This window comes from Lactuca virosa, chromosome 4, assembly GCF_052849685.1.
Source record: "Lactuca virosa cultivar CGN04683 chromosome 4, Lactuca_virosa_CGN04683_v6, whole genome shotgun sequence".
NCBI classification, from domain to species: Eukaryota; Viridiplantae; Streptophyta; class Magnoliopsida; order Asterales; family Asteraceae; genus Lactuca; species Lactuca virosa.
This window is the reverse complement of record NC_136429.1, coordinates 87087408-87108765: the sequence shown is the minus strand read 5'-3', so window position 1 is coordinate 87108765 and position 21358 is coordinate 87087408. Positions and strand designations below refer to the sequence as shown.

General features: G+C 37.7%; 1 protein-coding gene across 1 annotated transcript; it reads right to left on the bottom strand.

Moving 5' to 3' along the window:
• Positions 1–251: 251 nt before the first annotated feature.
• On the bottom strand, positions 252–2173 carry LOC145104738 (uncharacterized). Its single transcript, XM_079041931.1, has 3 exons — positions 1745–2173; positions 876–1676; positions 252–596 (listed from the first exon to the last, which is right to left on the bottom strand). The coding sequence occupies exons 1-3, from the start codon at positions 2171–2173 to the stop codon at positions 252–254; spliced, it is 1575 nt and encodes a 524-aa protein (XP_078898057.1).
• Positions 2174–21358: the final 19185 nt, after the last annotated feature.

The window sequence follows — 21358 nt, the reverse complement described above, 5'->3', positions numbered from 1 at the left end:
GCATAAGTTTACACGGCCGTGTAAATGTCTGTAAAGGCCAAAATTTTTTATTTTTTCACTTTTTGAAATTGCAACCCGCTACTCCACTATTGCCCGGAAAATGATTTTTTACCCTCTTTAAGCATGAAAAACAATTTGGAAACTTGAAAACGAAGAATATACGATGAAAAATTAAGAAATGACAAAAATACCCCCGGGTTGCCTCCCGGTTAGCCGCCCCTTTTTAATGTCGTTGGCTCGACTTTGCCCCCTTAATGTGCTTCAGTCTTGATATGTGGGCCTCTCCAACACATCAACCTCTTCGCCATCTCCTTCTTGACATGTATATTCTTTAAGGGATCCGGTGGAGTTTTTGCTCCTGAATCTTGTGCTTGTTCCATCGGTGGAAGGATTTTGACTTTGGTGGATGGCTTGGGTTTTATATCATCACTCCTCACATGCTTCTTGTCATCAATAAACTCTAAAATCTCTAACACCTCATTATCCATATCAAACTTCTTTGCAAGCTCTTTGGCTTTGTCCCTGTCTAGTTTTCGTGACAAAACTAACTCTAGAAATTCATTGTTAGACAAGTTCAAACCCTTTTTTGTTGAGGGCTGGATCAAATTGACAAAATTAACAGATTTAACATCAAAAGGAAACTTTTTTGCTTCATGCACATTGAAGTTGATAACTTCACCATCAAATTCCATACTCAAAGTTCCATTGTAGACATCAATTTTTGTTTTAGAAGTTTTAAGAAAAGGTCTACCCAAAAGTATGGAACTTGAACTTGGAGAGTCATCATCTCCCATATCTAAGACATAAAAATCAGCCGGGAAGACAAATTCATCGACTTGCACTAACACGTCCTCTAATACTCCCTTTGGGTGTACCATAGACCGGTCAGCAAGTTGGATGATCACACCGGTTTTGCTCAATGTTCCTACACCAATTGATTTGAAAAGAGAATATGGTAGGACATTTATGGATGCACCTAGATCAAGCATAGCTCGGGGTACATAAAGATTCCCCAACTTGCAAGGCACGGTAAAGACACCGGGATCCTTGCACTTCGGGGGCATCCTCTTTTGCAAAACCGCGGATACATGCTCTCCAACTGTTACGACTTGATTTCCTTTTAATTTCTTTTTAGATACACAAAGATCCTTAAGGAACCTTGCATATCTAGGCACCTGCTTGATGGCCTCGAGTAGTGGAGTGTTGATTTGAACTCTCTTGAACATTTGCATGATCTCACTCTCCTCCCGTTCTTTCTTCGTGCTCTTTAATCTTTCGGGAAATGGAGCAGGTGTGGCTTTAGACTCAGTGATGAAGAGCTTCTTTTCGATTGTTTTCTCTTCCTCCTTCTCTTCTTTGGTTGCCTCTTCGACCACTATTTCTTCTTCCTTTTGATCAACCGACACTTTTGGATCAACATAGCTCTTTCCGCCTCTTAATGTGATGGCACACACGTTGTGCCTTGGGTTTGTTTCAGTTTGTGCAAGTAACTTTCCTTGAGATTCTAGTTTGCTTACGGAAGTGGCAAGCTGTGAAACTTGTTTCTCTAAGTTCTTTATGCTTGCTTTTGTCTCTTGTTGGAAAGCTTGTGTACTAGTTGCCAAACTCTTCACTATGTCCTCTAAGGACAGACTTGATGAACCCGATTGTTGAGGAGGGTGTTGTGGTTGCCTTGGCTGAAGTTTTGTGGTGGAAAAAGTGGTCTTTGTTGGTATTGATGTGGTTGACTTGGTTGATAATTTGCCTGTTGATGTCCTCCCCAACCTTGATTGTTACTCCATCTTTGATCACCCCGTGGCTGCTCATATCCCCTTTGATTAGACCCAAGAAAACCTCCCATGGCTTTTGCTTCTTCATAATCTTCCTCTTGAAGTTGAGGGCACATGTCGGTTGGATGCCCCACTTGAGTACAAATACCGCATGGGCGGGGTGTGGGCTGCACACCTTTGTCTTTGGCTAGCATCATAACCACTTTCGTAAGCTCGGACAATTGAGCTTCAATTTGAGGAGATTGGACCTCCTTTACACCTCGGGGTGCATCCGTGTACCATTCTTCATCATGGCTTGAATGTTTAGAATCTTCAGCCATGTTCTTGATTAGATTGCGGATTTCGGTTGGAGTCTTGTCAGGTAAAGAGCCGCCACTAGAAGCATTAAGAAGTCTTCTCTCCATCGGAGTCATGCCTTCAATGAAATATTAGAGAAGCTGATACTCGGTAATTCCATGTTTGGGACAGCGGGCACAAAGTTTCTTAAATCTTTCCCAATATGTGTGGAAATCTTCTCTTTTGTGTTGCTTGATCTCGATAATTTCCCTCCGTAGGGCTGAAGCTTTCATTTTGGGAAAGTACTTATCCAAGAACAACCGTGCAAGGTCTACCCAAGTAGTCACCGTCCCCGGTGGCAGGTCATAGAGCCAGTCTTTGGCTGCATCTTGCACTGCAAAGGGGAATGCCCTAAGCTTGATCTGATCCTCCGTGACATTATGTGGTTTCATACCCACACATACTACATGGAACTCTGTGAGAAACTTGTGAGGATCTTCATTTTCCAGGCCCCTAAATGTTGGGAGTAAGTGAATGAGGTCGGATTTTAGTTCCAAGTTGGTGGCGGCTGGGTATGTGATGCAAAGAGGTTGTTGAGTAACCTCTTGTCTTGACCATTGACGGAGAGTTTGTTCGGGTGGTGGGTTTGGAGGTGGGTTTCCTCCATGGTTATCCCCCATGGCGTGAGAAGTAGTTGAATTTTTTGTGGGTGTAGTGTTTGGGATATTATGAACAGGTGAAAAGGGTGGAGTGGTATTTTTGGGTGAGGATGATTGTGGTGAGAGTGATGGGCTTTCTGTTTCTGATGCGGATACACTTGAGAGGGGTATGTCCTCCCAAATGTTGATGACCGGGGGATTGGATGCTGAAGAAGTACCGGAAACCGGTTGCCTCTTACGAAGCTTGGCTTGCTTCCTTAACTTTTTTGTAGTCTTCTCTATCTCTGAGTCAATTGGCAATGGTGTACCTATACGGAAAAATCTAGGCATAAACAATTAGTAACACCGTGTCCCCGGTAACGGCGCCAATTTGTTAGGTGTGTCAGACCCAACAAATAAAGGGGGTACGATATACTCCAAAATAATCGCACTATATTGCACTAAAAGGTAGTACAAGGCAAGCAGGGTCGATCCACAGAGACACGGGACAATTGGTCTATACCTCTTTGCACAAGGTACTATAGTCACTAATAGTAAAGAGAGGGGGTTTAGAATGTTATGATTAAACAAACAACTAAAAACATAAGTAATCAACTAAATGCGTGAATTAAATTCAGAATTTGTGAGGACTCCAACTCTATGTATGACAACTTAGTAATGCGATTCCAAGATAACATGATATTTGCTCAATTCTATCCAAGTTGGTACTTGAAAGTGTTAACAAGCTCTAACACTTCCCATTCACCACATTAATTAACCAAAACAAGCTCTTTGATTAACCCTAACCTTACTAACCTAATCTAAACAAGCTCTTAGAATTAGATTGAAAGATTGCATTAAACTTTATGTGAATGTTCCCAACAACACCCAATACTCCTCACAAGCTCGGGAGCGTAAGAGTGTGTGAATAAGATTTACACTAAATTCATTCAATAGAAATCAAATTAGTGCTTGTTACCTAGTCCAATTTACAAAACAATTACGGCTTTTTCAATTAGATAACTTGAATAATCTAACCCTAATTCAAATGGCCAATAAGAATCACAATTAGAATCAAACATTCGATTGAGACAAAATCAAATTCACTAGATAGAAAATTGAAAGCAAACATCAAGTCATATGATTGAAATCACATCCAAATGTCAATACATAAAGTTGGAGAATTAGGTTTCTAGCCACTCATGACTAGAACAAACACAAACCTAGAAATTGAAATTAAAGTCTTACAAATTAAAATCCAAGTGTTTTCAAGCAACAATTGTCTTCAAAAAGCTCCCAAAATCGCCTCCTAGAACTCCCCAAAACGATCCCCCCCTTTTTGGAACCGGCTCCCCTTCTTTAAATTAGAATAAAACTGTTTTAAAAACCGGCGACACGTTTACACGGCCCGTGTAAACTATAACTGACCATTTACACGGCTGTGTAAATATAAAAAGTAAATTTCTCAAATCCGCCAGGCCTTCAAAGTACATTGCTCATGAGTATGCGTTTACACGGCCCGTGTAAACTCAAGGCTTACATTTACACGGCCGTGTAAATGTCTGTAAAGTCAAAATCTTTATTTTCTTCTTAACTTCCTTCTCGATGCTCCAATGGTCCCGAAACTTTGTCCATATCTTTTATTCATCACCTTAACTAAGATCCTTCCTTCAAAAGTCCCTGAAATATCACAAAAGTGTGTGAATGGAATTGCATCATGAAAAATCCTGAGAAATATGCAAAATGCATGAGTTTAAACCTAAATGCAATGTACTTTTATGGATTAAAACTATAAAATGCATGCATGAAATGCATCTAACAAATCTCCCCAAGCTTGAACGTTTCTTGTCCTCAAGAAAAAACAAGAAAAATTTAAACTAGAGAAAATAGAATAAAGGAGAGAAAAAGAAAATCAAAGTCAAAACTTTTTGAAACTAAATGCAAGAAATCAAAACAAACATGAAAAAGAATCCAACCCAATTAACGTTGTTTTTGTACCATAGCTGAGAATGTACCTGTCGTGCATTGAGTCAACTTGGCTTTAGTCTCAAATTATATATCAATAGAAATAAGACTTTGGCCACTCCCTAATACAACTTAACAGAATCAAAGATCACAACATTTGTTCCCACTCAATATCATCAAGCCAATTCATGGAACAAACTATGGTCTTACTCTCGTGAAACTGTATGTGACAAAACATGCTCAATCATCTTTGTTTCACAAAATATATCAATGACCGATTCCAGCTATTTGTTGGTCAACAACAATCTTTTTCTGAAAAATCTTTTCTAAAAATTCCCTAATATTTACCCAGATTGGTTACAAATTTCAAACCACTTACTCCAGTCAAAGTAGTTAACATTCAATCCCAATGCCATAAGTTCAAATCCAAGTCCAAAGGAATCTTTTGGCAGCCAAGCATTTTTCCTAAACAAATTATTCAATTAACTATAAACAAATATGTACATACTTCCTAATTACAGTTTTTTTTACAAACAAACAAAGCTCATGGCTTTCTTTGAAATCCATGTAACGGGCTTCCAACCAACACATCCAAATCAAATGACCTTAGTGTGCTAGATTTAAAAAGATCCTTCGGGTTTACTTGCCCGAACCTCAAAGGCCACAGATTAGCTTTATTTGGCTATTAAGTTCATGACTTTCTATGGAACCCGTGTAGCGAACTTTCAACCCAATCAGTCCCAAACAATTTTGCTTTAGGCGATTAGATGTAGAACACCCCTCGGAGTTTACTTATTCGAGTTCCAAAGGTCACCGATTAACTTAATAGCAAATTTTTTTTTAAAATAACTAAGATAACACGTAACACTCTAGTTAATTTATTTGTTTGGCCTATTTCTTTATATTTTCATCCTTGACTTTTTTCTATGGTGGGACATCTCACAGTCTATTACCGTGAGGGGCTTCTAGACATTTTTTGGGGGACTGAAGTTAACATGCAAGGACCCGTAGGTATACTTGGAAATATGTCCCCAAGCAGGGTATATAAAAGGGAATGAGTAGAAAAGACTTTTAGAGCGCTGGAAGGCTCGGGACATTGAGATTTTATATTCTTTTTATGAATTTTTTGAATTTGGCATTTTAAGTTCAATTGAGCATTACTACTCATAAGACCAGTCATATATCCCAAAGAATTAACTCATACCTGCTGTTATGCTCCAATGTTGACAATCTTCTCACTTTCTGTTTTGCACAAGTAGCTTCGGGAGGTGTGTTCGTGTGCGATTAACTTGCTTTTAGATTTTCAATAAAAAGAGCAAGTCTAATCTCAAGGCACATGACTCACTTACCATCTCAACTGTTTTGAAAAGATTCGGTTGCTTGGGATTGGATCAAATTTTTTTTATATGAATGCAATGCAAAAATTTAGGTGTAAACAAAATGCAAAGAAAATAATAAAAATTAGAATAGAAAGAAAATCTTTTTGGCTTTTGAAAAATTTTCCATGCAGAAAAATGAAAAGGAAAATGGAAATTAATGCAATATGTACAAAATTACATGCAACCTACATGCAACGAGATTTATGCATGGATGGATGCCCCTCCCCAAGCTTAAAATATAGCATCGTCCTCGATGCTTGGAGAGAGGCATAGCCGGCCTATTGAGGACCGGGCGGTGGAGGATATTGTGGGAACTGTGAAGGATAATCAGAAGGATAAAATGGAGGCCACTGGGGTTGGGATGATGATGGAGGCTGCTGCTGCTGGGTGGGAAGCATAAGTACTCGGTGGATATCGCTCATTAAATGATGAACATTGCGGTTATGCTGCTCTTGAGCCACCCATCGCTGATCCTGCTCGGCCCATCGCAGCTCTTGCTGGGCCCAACGTTCTTCTTGAAGGTTTCGGTAGTCATGAAATTCAGAAGTGATTTCAGCAACTCCTGTATAAACCTCTCCTACTTCCTGCTGGAGGCTCGTGTAATGATGATCTAAGCGTGCAAACTCGCCCATGTAAAGGTTGTGTTCGGGAAAAGGAATGGGGCGAGACGAGCTGGAAGCACCTGCAGTTGCAGTTTGAACAGGAGGAGTAGAAGTGGTGGTTGAAGGTCTGCGGGCTGCAGTAACACCCAATTTGGATTGGAGGTGCCAATTGGTAGAAGAGATGTCATTGGCCAAGGCTAATATCTTATTATTTCGGCTATCGATGCGTAAATATTCTTTACCACCGATGGTCCAATGAACATCCCCATTGGGATGGAGGTGAAAGAGATGCATGATTTCCAAAACTTCAAGTGATAAACGAGTACGGCTCGGAATTATATTGGTTGAATTGTTGGGTAGATGGAGGCCAAGATGCTCAGCTATAATAGATACCATGCCTCCACAATGTAGCTGGCCACCATTGCTCATGGCATTTCTGAGCATTTTCTGAACTACCCAACACCCAAAGTGAGGGACTTCCTCGGGCTTGTTAATCATGCACCACAAAACTTCTAATTCTTTTTTGTTCGCCTTGCTAATCTCTTCTTGAGGAAATAAGAGAGAAGCAATAATCCAGTGGGTGACCTTTAGAACCAGATGAATAATACTAGAAGCTTTTGTTGTGCCTGACTGAAACTCATCTTCACAAGAGATACTTCTCCAAAACCTTCTACAGTCTTGCTCAAATACAACATTTTTCTGCCCTTTGTTGTATATATATCTCTTTTTGCTTTAGGAGCACCAATGATATCACAAAGGGTATCAACATGTATTTGATGAGATTGATTGAGCAAACGGAAGGTGAGGATATGTGTCTGGTAATCGAAAGAGATGGATGACAAGAATTCCAACATAGGGGTTTAATAGCTTACAGCATGAAGATTCAATAACCTTTCCCAACCAATGTTCTTAAAGAGCTTGTGGACACCTTTATAGATATGTAGGTCCTTGAGGGCTTGGATGTCCACAAATTTTTGTGCCCCTTTTACCCTTTGAATAAGGGTTGCATATAACATCTCTTGTTGATTGGACTAAAAAATAAGACCAAATTCATAGGGGTTTTCCATGAATTGTTGGTCTTGTTCATCATTGGTCTCTTGACCACCCATTTGTGAGGTCCCAATTCTAGCCCTTTTTCCACGGGAGGCCATTGTCAAATTGGATTCAACAAAGTTTTGCACACAATGTAGGGCAATTTAAACTCAAGAGTATGCACAAAAACTAGGAATATCACCAAAATCACCCCAAAATCTAAGTATATGCACAAGTAAAGAGTTGGAACAATTATACCAATTTGTGCTTGAAAATGGTGGTAGGGTGATGTCCAATGCTTCCCCAAGCTTTCCCCAAGCTTATCCTACAAGAAATTTCAAGCATTAGGTCGAGATTTGAATACCCAAAAATTTTAGGGTTTGCTCAAAATCCCCAAAATCGGCCATGAGAGGGTGAAATTGAGATGCAAGACAAAGAAGATGAAGAAAAGAGAAGAATTTCATACCTTGGAGCTTGATTTTTGGAACAAAATTGAGGAAGATGGAGTGTTTTTAAGGGTTTTTTCGAAGAGGGCAGAAGGGAGGAGAAAAAACGCAGGTATTGTGAAAAGAATGAACAAAAGAAATGGATTTTAGCCTTAAAAAAACGTCCAGCTCTGTTTTTACGTTTAAACGGCCCGTGTAAACAGAAGGGCAAAATTTACACAGCCGTGTAAATGCTGAATTTTGACTGCGGTGGCTGGTCGTTTACACGGCCCGTGTAAACCATAAGCATAAGTTTACACGGCCGTGTAAATGTCTCTAAAGGCCAAAAAATTTTATTTTTTCACTTTTTGAAATTGCAACCCGCTACTCCACTATTGCCCGGAAAATGATTTTTTACCCTCATTTAGCATGAAAAACAATTTGGAAACTTGAAAACGAAGAATATACGATGAAAAATTAAGAAATGACAAAAATACCCCCGGGTTGCCTCCCGGTTAGCCGCCCCTTTTTAATGTCGTTGGCTCGACTTTGCCCCCTTAATGTGCTTCAGTCTTGATATGTGGGCCTCTCCAACACATCAACCTCTTCGCCAACTCCTTCTTGACATGTATATTCTTTAAGGGATCCAGTGGAGTTTTTGCTCCTGAATCTTGTGCTTGTTCCATCGGTGGAAGGATTTTGACTTTGGTGGATGGCTTGGGTTTATATCATCACTCCTCACATGCTTCTTGTCATCAATAAACTCTAAAATCTCTAACACCTCATTATCCATATCAAACTTCTTTGCAAGCTCTTTGGCTTTGTCCCTGTCTAGTTTTCGTGACAAAACTAACTCTAGAAATTCATTGTTAGACAAGTTCAAACCCTTTTTTGTTGAGGGCTGGATCAAATTGACAAAATTAACAGATTTAACATCAAAAGGAAACTTTTTTGCTTCATGCACATTGAAGTTGATAACTTCACCATCAAATTCCATACTCATAGTTCCATTGTAGACATCAATTTTTGTTTTAGAAGTTTTAAGAAAAGGTCTACCCAAAAGTATGGAACTTGAACTTGGAGAGTCATCATCTCCCATATCTAAGACATAAAAATCAGCCGAGAAGACAAATTCATCGACTTGCACTAACACGTCCTCTAATACTCCCTTTGGGTGTACCAAAGACCGGTCAGCAAGTTGGATGATCACACCGGTTTTGCTCAATGTTCCTACACCAATTGATTTGAAAAGAGAATATGGTAGGACATTTATGGATGCACCTAGATCAAGCATAGCTCGGGGTATATAAAGATTCCCCAACTTGCAAGGCACGGTAAAGACACCGGGATCCTTGCACTTCGGGGACATCCTCTTTTGCAAAACTGCGGATACATGCTCCCCAACTGTTACGACTTGATTTCCTTTTAATTTCTTTTTAGATACACAAAGATCCTTAAGGAACCTTGCATATCTAGGCACCTGCTTGATGGCCTCGAGGAGTGGAATGTTGATTTGAACTCTCTTGAACATTTGCATGATCTCACTCTCCTCCCGTTCTTTCTTCGTGCTCTTTAATCTTTCGGGAAATGGAGCAGGTGTGGCTTTAGACTCAGTGATGAAGGGCTTCTTTTCGATTGTTTTCTCTTCCTCCTTCTCTTCTTTGGTTGCCTCTTCGACCACTATTTCTTCTTCCTTTTGATCAACCGACACTTTTGGATCAACATAGCTCTTTCCGCCTCTCAATGTGATGGCACACACGTTGTGCCTTGGGTTTGTTTCAGTTTGTGCAGGTAACTTTCCTTGAGATTCTAGTTTGCTTACGAAAGTGGCAAGCTGTGAAACTTGTTTCTCTAAGTTCTTTATGCTTGCTTTTGTCTCTTGTTGGAAAGCTTGTGTACTAGTTGCCAAACTCTTCACTATGTCCTCTAAGGACATACTTGATGAACCCGATTGTTGAGGAGGGTGTTGTGGTTGCCTTGGCTGAAAGTTTTGTGGTGGAAAAGGTGGTCTTTGTTGGTATTGATGTGGTTGACTTGGTTGATAATTTGCCTGTTGATGTCCTCCCCAACCTTGATTGTTACTCCATCTTTGATCACCCCGTGGCTGCTCATATCCCCTTTGATTAGACCCAAGAAAACCTCCCATGGCTTTTGCTTCTTCATAATCTTCCTCTTGAAGTTGAGGGCACATGTCGGTTGGATGCCCCACTTGAGTACAAATACCGCATGGGCGGGGTGTGGGCTGCACACCTTTGTCTTTGGCTAGCATCATAACCACTTTCGTAAGCTCGGACAATTGAGCTTCAATTTGAGGAGTTTGGACCTCCTTTACACCTCGGGGTGCATCCGTGTACCATTCTTCATCATGGCTTGAATGTTTAGAATGTTCAGCCATGTTCTTGATTAGATTGCGGATTTCGGTTGGAGTCTTGTCAGGTAAAGAGCCACCACTAGAAGCATTAAGAAGTCTTCTCTCCATCGGAGTCATGCCTTCAATGAAATATTAGAGAAGCTGATACTCGGTAATTCCATGTTTGGGACAGCGGGCACAAAGTTTCTTAAATCTTTCCCAATATGTGTGGAAATCTTCTCTTTTGTGTTGCTTGATCCCGATAATTTCCCTCCGTAGGGCTGAAGCTTTCATTTTGGGAAAGTACTTATCCAAGAACAACCGTGCAAGGTCTACCCAAGTAGTCACCGTCCCCGGTGGCAGGTCATAGAGCCAGTCTTTGGCTGCATCTTGCACTGCAAAGGGGAATGCCCTAAGCTTGATCTGATCCTCCGTGACATTATGTGGTTTCATACCCACACATACTACATGGAACTCTGTGAGAAACTTGTGAGGATCTTCATTTTCCAGGCCCCTAAATGTTGGGAGTAAGTGAATGAGGTCGGATTTTAGTTCCAAGTTGGTGGCGGTTGGGTATGTGATGCAAAGAGGTTGTTGAGTAACCTCTTGTCTTGACCATTGACGGAGAGTTTGTTCGGGTGGTGGGTTTGGAGGTGGGTTTCCTCCATGGTTATCCCCCATGGCGTGAGAAGTAGTTGAATTTTTTGTGGGTGTAGTGTTTGGGATATTATGAATAGGTGAAAAGGGTGGAGTGGTATTTTTGGGTGAGGATGATTGTGGTGAGAGTGATGGGCTTTCTGTTTCTGATGCGGATACACTTGAGAGGGGTATGTCCTCCCAAATGTTGATGACCGGGGGATTGGATGATGAAGAAGTACCGGAAACCGGTTGCCTCTTACGAAGCTTGGCTTGCTTCCTTAACTTCTTTGTAGTCTTCTCTATCTCTGAGTCAATTGGCAATGGTGTACCTATACGGAAAAATCTAGGCATAAACAATTAGTAACACCGTGTCCCCGGTAACGGCGCCAATTTGTTAGGTGTGTCAGACCCAACAAATAAAGGGGGTACGATATACTCCAAATTAATCCCACTATATTGCACTAAAAGGTAGTACAAGGCAAGCAGGGTCGATCCACAGAGACACGGGACAATTGGTCTATACCTCTTTTCACAAGGTACTATGGTCACTAATAGTAAAGAGAGGGGGTTTAGAATGTTATGATTAAACAAACAACTATTTACATAAGTAATCAACTAAATGCGTGAATTAAATTCAGAATTTGTGAGGACTCCAACTCTATGTATGACAACTTAGTAATGCGATTCCAAGATAACATGATATTTGCTCAATTCTATCCAAGTTGGTACTTGAAAGTGTTAACAAGCTCTAACACTTCCCATTCACCACATTAATTAACCAAAACAAGCTCTTTGATTAACCCTAACCTTACTAACCTAATCTAAACAAGCTCTTAGAATTAGATTGAAAGATTGCATTAAACTTTATGTGAATGTTCCCAACAACACCCAATACTCCTCACAAGCTCGGGAGCGTAAGAGTGTGTGAATAAGATTTACACTAAATTCATTCAGTAGAAATCAAATTAGTGCTTGTTACCTAGTCCAATTTACAAAACAATTACAGATTTTTCAATTAGATAACTTGAATAATCTAACCCTAATTCAAATGGCCAATAAGAATCACAATTAGAATCAAACATTCGATTGAGACAAAATCAAATTCACTAGATAGAAAATTGAAAGCAAACATCAAGTCATATGATTGAAATCACATCCAAATGTCAATACATAAAGTTGGAGAATTAGGTTTCTAGCCACTCATGACTAGAACAAACACAAACCTAGAAATTGAAATTAAAGTCTTACAAATTAAAATACAAGTGTTTTCAAGCAACAATTGTCTTCAAAAAGCTCCCAAAATCGCCTCCTAGAACTCCCCAAAACGATTCCCCCCTTTTTGGAACCGGCTCCCCTTCTTTAAATTAGAATAAAACTGTTTTAAAAACTGGCGACACGTTTACACGGCCCGTGTAAACTATAACTGACCATTTACACGGCCGTGTAAATACAAAAAGTAAATTGCTCAAATCTACGAGGCCTTCGAAGTACATTGCTCACGAGTATGCGTTTACACGGCCCGTGTAAACTCAAGGCTTACATTTACACGGCTGTGTAAATGTCTGTAAAGTCAAAATCTTTATCTCAAGACTTACATTTACACGGCCGTGTAAATGTCTGTAAAGTCAAAATCTTTATTTTCTTCTTAACTTCCTTCTCGATGCTCCAATGGTCCCAAAACTTTGTCCATATCTTTTATTCATCACCTTAACTAAGATCCTTCCTTCAAAAGTCCCTGAAATATCACAAAAGTGTGTGAATGGAATTGCATCATGAAAAATCCCGAGAAATATGCAAAATGCATGAGTTTAAACCTAAATGCAATGTACTTTTATGGATTAAAACTACAAAATGCATGCATGAAATGCATCTAACACCCTCCCTCTCCATCTCCAAGTCAATCTCTCTCTCTCTCTCTCTCTTTCTCTCTCTCTCTAGCCCTCGTTATCATATCATCCATTGTCTTGCAACTGGATTGGATCACAAACTACCAAATATCACTCCTCAACATCTCATGGTACCTCGCCTTCTTCATCTCCTCATCGGCCACATATTGCGGAGCTAGTAATTCCTTCTCACTGAACATATAAGTGATCTCTGCCACCGTCTCAGTAGTTTGGCGGAGATCCTAAACTCTCGCACCAACTGTTGTACCTCAATCACATGTGCGAAATCGGCCTAAAATCTCATCACAAAATCCTCCCAAGTTATGGACTCAATCGCCTCGCCTCCCAAGGGTTGTCCTACGTCCTCCCACCAGTCTAGGACTCCGTCTTTTAGAAGACAAGAAGCAAATATGACCTTTGCCACATCGGGACAACTGATAGTGTGGAATGCATTAGCGACATCCTCTAACCAACGTCTGCTCACGACCGGGTCCTTCTTCCTGAAGAACTCTGGGGCCCCACATGCCCAGAACTTAAGGAATTTCAAAGTGCGAGCTCCCATCGTCGCTACCATCTCAGAAGGGAATGATCCCAAACGCTCCTCTAAAACCTCCATGATACCCTCCTTGATCGTACCAAAGATCACATGAGTCTGCTCGAGTATGTTGTGGGTAATCTCTGACGAAATGAACTCCTGTATCTGATCATCCAACTGCCTGGCTCCAGAACCCGAGCCTGAACCCTCACCAGCACCAGAACCACTACCAGGTCTTCCTCGGGTGACCACCATACTGAAAATAGACCATTCAAATCATCAGAAAATACATATATAATCATGGAGAGACTCCATACTCTATAAGCTTCTTGGTATCATCTCAACCTTCCTTGACTCGAGTATGGATCCTCTACTTCCAGTAGTACGAGCCCATACTACCTTCCGCATCTATCCGTACTTTCCTCAAGGATCTCTTTGAATCTTCCAAGTCATTCCTTATCCATACATACAACCCTCAACAAAACAAGGCTCCTGACACTAAATCTCTTCCTAGGTTTTCCTAGGGCAACCACCACATTACTCCCCGCCATCAGCTGCAGAAGGAACTCCCCTAACATCCTCTAACAAGCTCAAGAATACAATTACATATCACCGACACTAGATCATTCTTCGAATGAAAGGTCTCACACTACAACGGTTGGACTCAAACAAGAGCTGCGTAATAGAGTTAAAACCTAACCTTCTAAAATTATTTAGTCTCAACAATATGTAACTTAGTATATTCGCTTACTAGTTAGTTGAAGTTAATGGAAACTCCTAAAAGCACAAAGCAAGCAGCATTCGAGTATTGAGTAATCAGAAAAAGCATAACCTAAACAGGTCATCCTGTCACTGACTGATCAGTACTAACATACAAGTCTACAAGCTCATATAGTATGCATATAAAGGCATCTCTCCTATTATACTATCATGCAAATCCTGAGCAGGTCCTTAGCTCTAACTAGCATGTGATTCACAAATTCACAAATCAAAGCATATCATAAAACATGTATGGGTATTTTGTGAAAACTTACTTGAGTTGGGTCGATTGCATGCACCAAACCCTTTTCTTTTATTAGAAAACCCTTTTATAAAACATTTATTTTTGAAAAAATCCACCAAACACTCAGTTCGAGTTAAGACACACCCGAGAGTATGCCTGAATCCCTCAAACTAAGGTTCTGATACCAACTTGCAACGTCCCAAAAGTTAAGACAAAACATTTTGATTTTTATATTAATAAAACCATTATCCAAAACAATATCATAAAACCATAGTAAAATCAGAGTTTGTCAATAAACATCCAAGTACATTAGAGTCATATAAAATGCGGAACAATGTGGTGTGTGCAATGCAGTCATCTCGAGCTCTTCCCCTTCGAACCAGAAGCACCTAAAACATAAACTGAAAACCGTAATCACAAAGCTTAGTGAGTTCCCAGAAATACCACATAACATACATATCAAACATATAATGGACCCCGCCCATCATCAGGCCCAGCTCGGAACAGATATGTCAATCATCAGGCCCCGCCCAATATACATACAAACACATAAACACATGCAAAAATCACAAAGATAAATATCATACAATATAATCATCAGGCCCCGCCCGGCATCGAGCTCCACCCAGTATACATATCGGATATCATACATGCAAGAGTCACGCACACAACTAGCATCCTAATCATATTAAACTATGGCCCGACATTGGTGCCTTCGACCCGCCAAACACAGTGAGGAAACTCACCTCAAGTTGTTGAATCTCAATAAAATCTCGGACTACTGATCCGGAAAAATCCCCGGGCTAACACCATAAAATGATATCCAATTTATAGTTGGTCCCTAATCCAAAACTGGAATCCTAGTCTGAAGTCCAACCCTCAGGGTAAAAGTCCATTTTACCCTTTCCTCACTTGGACCAAAATCCAAGGCCCAATCCAATAGTATCAAAAGTCCAATATGCCCCAACTTCCTAATTGTGCCCAAAACCCATCATAGGTCGAATTCCAAGAAAACCCATAGCCTAACAATGGTCCAAAGTCAGAAGTCCAATGGCCCAACAAGGCCCAAACCATAAAAGTCCAAAATATGGCCCAACCCTGAAAGTTAACAAAAGTGAAACTGTTGAGTACGCTTGGCGTACTCAGAATTACGCTCATCGCATGAGCTACATGCAACGTACGAGCTAGGTACGCCCCCACGTACTCTGTAGACGACCAATCCAACACATTTAGCACTTAATCGGTTAAGCCATTAAGCCAAACTCTCAGATCTGATCTGAAAAAGTGACTTAACACGTAAAGTTGGTAACTTTACTCCCATGCATGACTTAATGGGACCTAAAACTCAAAAAGAACCATATTAAGGATCCTAACACATGCATGGACCAATATAGCTCATAAAGGTGGCATTTTATGGACATGGGACCTCAAAGGTGCTACGATCTAACATCCATGGCTTCTGGAGTAGACCATAATCTCAAATATGGCTTAAAGGACCCAAAAGTGCACAAATAACACCCTAAGTTGGATCTAGCATAAGGATCCATCAATTTGAGAGCTTTTTTTTTTACCTCAAATAGCTTGCAAAGATGAAGATGATTCTGGATCTACAAGCTCAAGCCACTCCTAAAAAACCTCCAAGTGTTCTTCTTCCTTCACTTCACCAAAAGCACCACCAAAACTCACTTCCAAACTCAAATATTACAAATGGCAATTAGGGTTTCGATCTTAGGGTATAGAGAGATGGAGTTTGTTCATATGGAGGTCCAAGGGTGTCATAACTTATTTAAATAGGGCACAAACCCTAAAAATTAGGGTTTGCCCCTGCATTGCGTACGCCCAGCGTACGTGGGTGCATCCGCGATCCAACCAAAGAGCCAGTACGCTCAGCGTACTTATAGAGTATGCCCCGCGTACTGAGATAAATTTATTTATAAAATTATATTTTTACAGGCGTAGACTGTTAAAGTTCGTATAAAAATCAAAACGTTCTCATATCACCTCCTTTCTCGAGTGTCTTTATATCGATGGAATCATATCGACGAGATCTTCAACTCTCATTTAGATTGTCTTTCTTAACAATCAACTGATTTAAATTTCGGTTTTTGAGTCGCATAATGCTACGCTGAAACTTCGAAAAATCATAACTTCCTCACACGAAGTCAGATTTAAGCGTTTTTGAGTACTACAACTTTTTTTTAGATTATTTATCCTAAATAATATTTTATTTTTAATATCTATTTTAGTCATATTTATTATGTTTCGAGGTAAGTTTTTACATAGATACCATATATACCTAATATCTATAAAATTCACATAAACACGTGTATATATATATATATATATATATATATATATATATATATATATATATATATGAATAATTTATTTTTATTTATTCATAGAAGATTTCAATCATCGAACGACATACATGCAGATTCATAACTATGCTTAGCGATAAACACGAGCGTTATAGTCGTACATGATATAATGAGGCAAAATGATTTTCTAGTTAAAACAACTAGATAAAGGTAACTAGTTAGTTAGTATAAAGTTAACCAAAGTGTCCAAAAAATTTTACATAACTTATGAAATCATTATATTATATAATAACTAGTTATACTCTCTTTAAGTATTATTATTTTTTTCACAAAACAATAATTATTCCATAATTAAATAAAGAGTTGATTTTATTATTAATAATCATATTAATAATAAACATTTAAAATGTGTCAACTTGATAAAGTTTCGACCCTATAGAATGATATGTTATTAGCAATATCATTCAATAATGATTCTTGAACATATAGATCTTACATGAGGTACAATCAAGCATGATTCAGTATTACTTTGATTCCTTTATCTTTTTAATGATTTCTTGTTTAGTTTTATGCGCTTACAAAAATATCACCAAGTTTTGGATATTGTGGCCAAAATAATGTACATGTATGTCATTATTTGTGATATGCCACACACGCTCTTTCTAATGGGAGTGGGTTAATCTTTTGCAATATCTCAATCGCTTCCAAAAACGTTTCCATTATTTTTTTGATATAATTTTTCATTTGTTACACGAAATGCTAAATTATATTTAGCAAGGTATTTCACGAGTGTTATAATTCTCAGTCGGACTTGTTCCCAATGCTCCATTTCTTTCTTAAATTGATCATATGCTACTTTATCACTTGCTTCATTAACATGCAATCTTTCGTGCATTTAAAACCATGTAGCCAAATTTCTGAGATGATCTAAACCAACTTGACGAGCTGTAAGTCTTCTATATTAAGATGTTTCCAATCCACATAACCTTCATTATCCAATGGACCTATCGGGAACACTTTTCTAAATATTTTATGACAAAAACAAAAGACGTTGTCAAGCTCTTTCGAGTATACTAGTCATTATATATCAAATGTCTCCTTATTTGGTAGAGTTTTAGTATACATAGTTGAAGAAAACCATCAAGAAAAGTTATCAAGTGGATCCTTATCAATAATATTATCTCTTGACCTTTCTCTACCAAACTTTTCACCCAGTCCAAAGTTAGTATCTTCCAATTTATTGTATCAAATATGTCAACATGATTAATATTAACATTAATGTTATCATCATTAACAACATTATCATATTCAACGTCGTCACCATCATCAACATCAACCTCATCATTATCCATATTAGCATCATCAAGATTAACTTCATCAGTTTGATCTCCATCAACATTAACACTCACATTATCAGGAATATCATCATTGTTTTGATTATGAGAAAAAACTTGTGGTTTTTTAGAAACACTTATCTAGAGACCCACAATACAAGAATTCACTCCTATGCAGGAGAAACCTATGCTGACGATAATGGTCTTCGGTAAAAGTCAGGCTATACCGACACATGTTGTCGGCATAGGGTTGACCAAATACCATGTTGACCAATTTATGAGCAGACGACAAGTCATCAAGGTAGGTAGGGCGCGAAAATAAAAAAAATTGCCGCTATTTTGAAAATCTATTCCGACGACAAGTTGTCGATATAGATTTTATAAAAATAATTTCTATTTTTTAATTGAAATGTTGTTGATAAAAGAGAAACGATGTCCTTTTTTGACCACTATCAGGTCAATCCTTGTGAAATGTGTGTCGACGACAATTCATCGGAATAGGTTTATTATTATTTTTTAAATAGAGTTGAAAAAAAGTAAACAACGTCGTGATCATTTACCGTATATAGAAGACTTGTCTTTGGTATATGGTTTCATCTTCTTCAGTACCCTAATCAATTCCATTCGCAGTCTCCACTTGAGAGCCATATTCTCTCTCGACGAAATCATGATTCCAACGCAGAAGACCACTTTTTAAATGGTAATTTCTTCATTCCTCCATTTTTTTGATGATTTTTAATGTTTTAGGAAGCTTTTTGAGGATTTTGGGTTTAATTTTGTGGAAATATTTGGTGTTTTTTCAGGACCAACCAACACCACCGAACCTGCCATCACCACCATCGATTGCAACCGTCGACTGTCCCTACACTAGAGGTAAGTCTGATTTTAGTCCCAAATCTTTTCTTTGTTTTCTAATTTTGGTTACATGAAACCGATTCTAGGTATAATGTGTTTGTATGGAACTAATTTTGCTCATGTTTTTTTATTAAGGTTCACTGATTTGAAGTATAATTTCTTTGATTTTGTGCTTAGATGTATTATTTGATTGTATGAAAGTGGTATTGTATGTCTAAAATGAAGTTTTTAATTGCTTACATTGGAATGAAGTGCTTAATTTATTTGATTTTGTGATTTAATGAAGTGCTTAATTGCTTAAACTGTAATTGGATGTCCAAAATATAACATCATACTTTAAGAAAAGTACAATGATATAAATGAATATGAAATGAAAAAAGTGATACATTGATAAATTCCTAATTATAGCATCATACTTTAAGAAAAGTACAATGCTATAATTGAATATGAAATGAAATAGTGTTACGTTGAAAAGTGCTTAATTATAACATCATACTTTAAGAAAAGTACAATGCTAAATTGAATATGAAATGAAACTAGTGTTATATTGATAAGTGCTAAGGTAATATGAATATGAAAAAAGTATAATGCTATAATTGAAAAAAGAAACAACAAAAAGAGGAAGATAAAAACTAAAAATAAAAAAGAAGTGAAAATAGAATGTTTTAAGAAAAGTGTGTTGCTATTAAAGAAAATCTAACTGCAAATGTATGACTATAATTAATAAAAAATTTGAAATTAATAAAAAATTTGAAACTAATAAGAAAATCAAATTAAACGCTACATTATTTAAACCGTAATATTATGTAATGTAATATTAAAAGTGCGATGCTATAATAGAAAATAAACAAAAGTATGATGTTATAATTAACAAAAGTATCATACGTTTGTTAATTATAACATCATACTTTTGTTTATTTCAATTATAGCATCGTACTTTTAATATTATATTACATAATATTATGGTTTAAATAATGTACCATTTAATTTTATTTTCTTATTAAAATACGTTAAATCATTGATTTTTAGTTTAAGTCTCTTATTTCTAGTCATCAAGAGCCTAGAAATACCCGCTCGAAATTGATTTAGAAATTAATGTCGGGTTGTCCTCATTTTGGGACTGTCTTTTGAATACTTTATCTCATTTAGGATGTGAATGTATATTGCATGATTATTTGTTTAAGAAAAATTTGGTTGTTAGTTTCTCTTTGCTCGTTGGGTATATATTTCTTTATAGTGTGATGATTAGTACACAACAATTTTTAGCCATACACAACAAATTGTGCTTTACACAATTATACAGTACAACCATCTAAAACATAAATTGTTGTGTATGGCTAAAAAATGTTGTGTACAAATCATTGTCCTTCTTTATATACTTAGGAGCCAAGGGGAAATGCTGCCGAATTTTTCATAAACAAAAAACCATGCAATACACATTCACATATGAGATAAGGTATTCAAAATGTGGTTTTAGAAGCCTATCCTTGTGAATACTCTATCCATTCCATCCAATTTTTACTTCTCATGTATATATTTCTTTATAAACTTGTGAATACTCTATCCATTCTCGGGTATATATATATATATATATATATATATATATATATATATATATATATATATATATATATATATATATATATATATATATATATATATATATATCGCACAAATATAATCTAAGTTTCAATAATATGTATACAATGTAATTTTTAATAATGAAACGGTAATGACGATCGATAGGAGTTGGATTAGAGAGGACCGAATGTCTTCAAAATTCTTGGAATGTCTTAATAACTTTATGAAGAGTACTGAGAAACATGTCAACTCTAAAGGAAAATTGTATTTCCCGTGTAAAAAAATATGTGAATATGTATTGAATGTTTTCACATACGATTTATTGCCACATACATGACCGTGGGTTTCTAGAATCATATACTACGTGGATTTAACTGTAACATCCCGAAATTGTGATAAAAATTTTCATTTTTTTAAAATCATTAATTTCATACATCAAATGTCTCAAGGTCAACCATAATACAGAATGTCAAAATCATCAGAGTTAATATAATCAAAAGTACGATAACGTAAGGGGGATGTTGTGTCGTCACGTTGGGCCCATCCCTTTCATACCGGAAGTACCTAAAACCATAAACATAAACTGTAAGCACAAAGCTTACTGAGCTTTCCCAAGATACAACGTACAACATATACATAAATAAATATAACAACACATGGTTGTGTCAGGTCCGTATCAACCCCGAGTCCGTAATGACTTTAAGCCCAGATTGGCTCCATGCATATAACATACAATCAAAACCAATATTAGTCACATAAACACATACA

Bases quoted from the DNA above. Each gene is read 5' to 3' on its own strand.
- LOC145104738 (XM_079041931.1), bottom strand. From the start codon at position 2,173: ATGGAGAGAAGACTTCTTAATGCTTCTAGTGGCGGCTCTTTACCTGAC. The intron at 1,677-1,744 runs GCAAATTATCAA...ACAAAACTTCAG, and splicing joins GTTGGGGAGGACATCAACAG to CCAAGGCAACCACAACACCC. The intron at 597-875 runs GTACACCCAAAG...AATTTGATCCAG, and splicing joins AACTTGCTGACCGGTCTATG to CCCTCAACAAAAAAGGGTTT.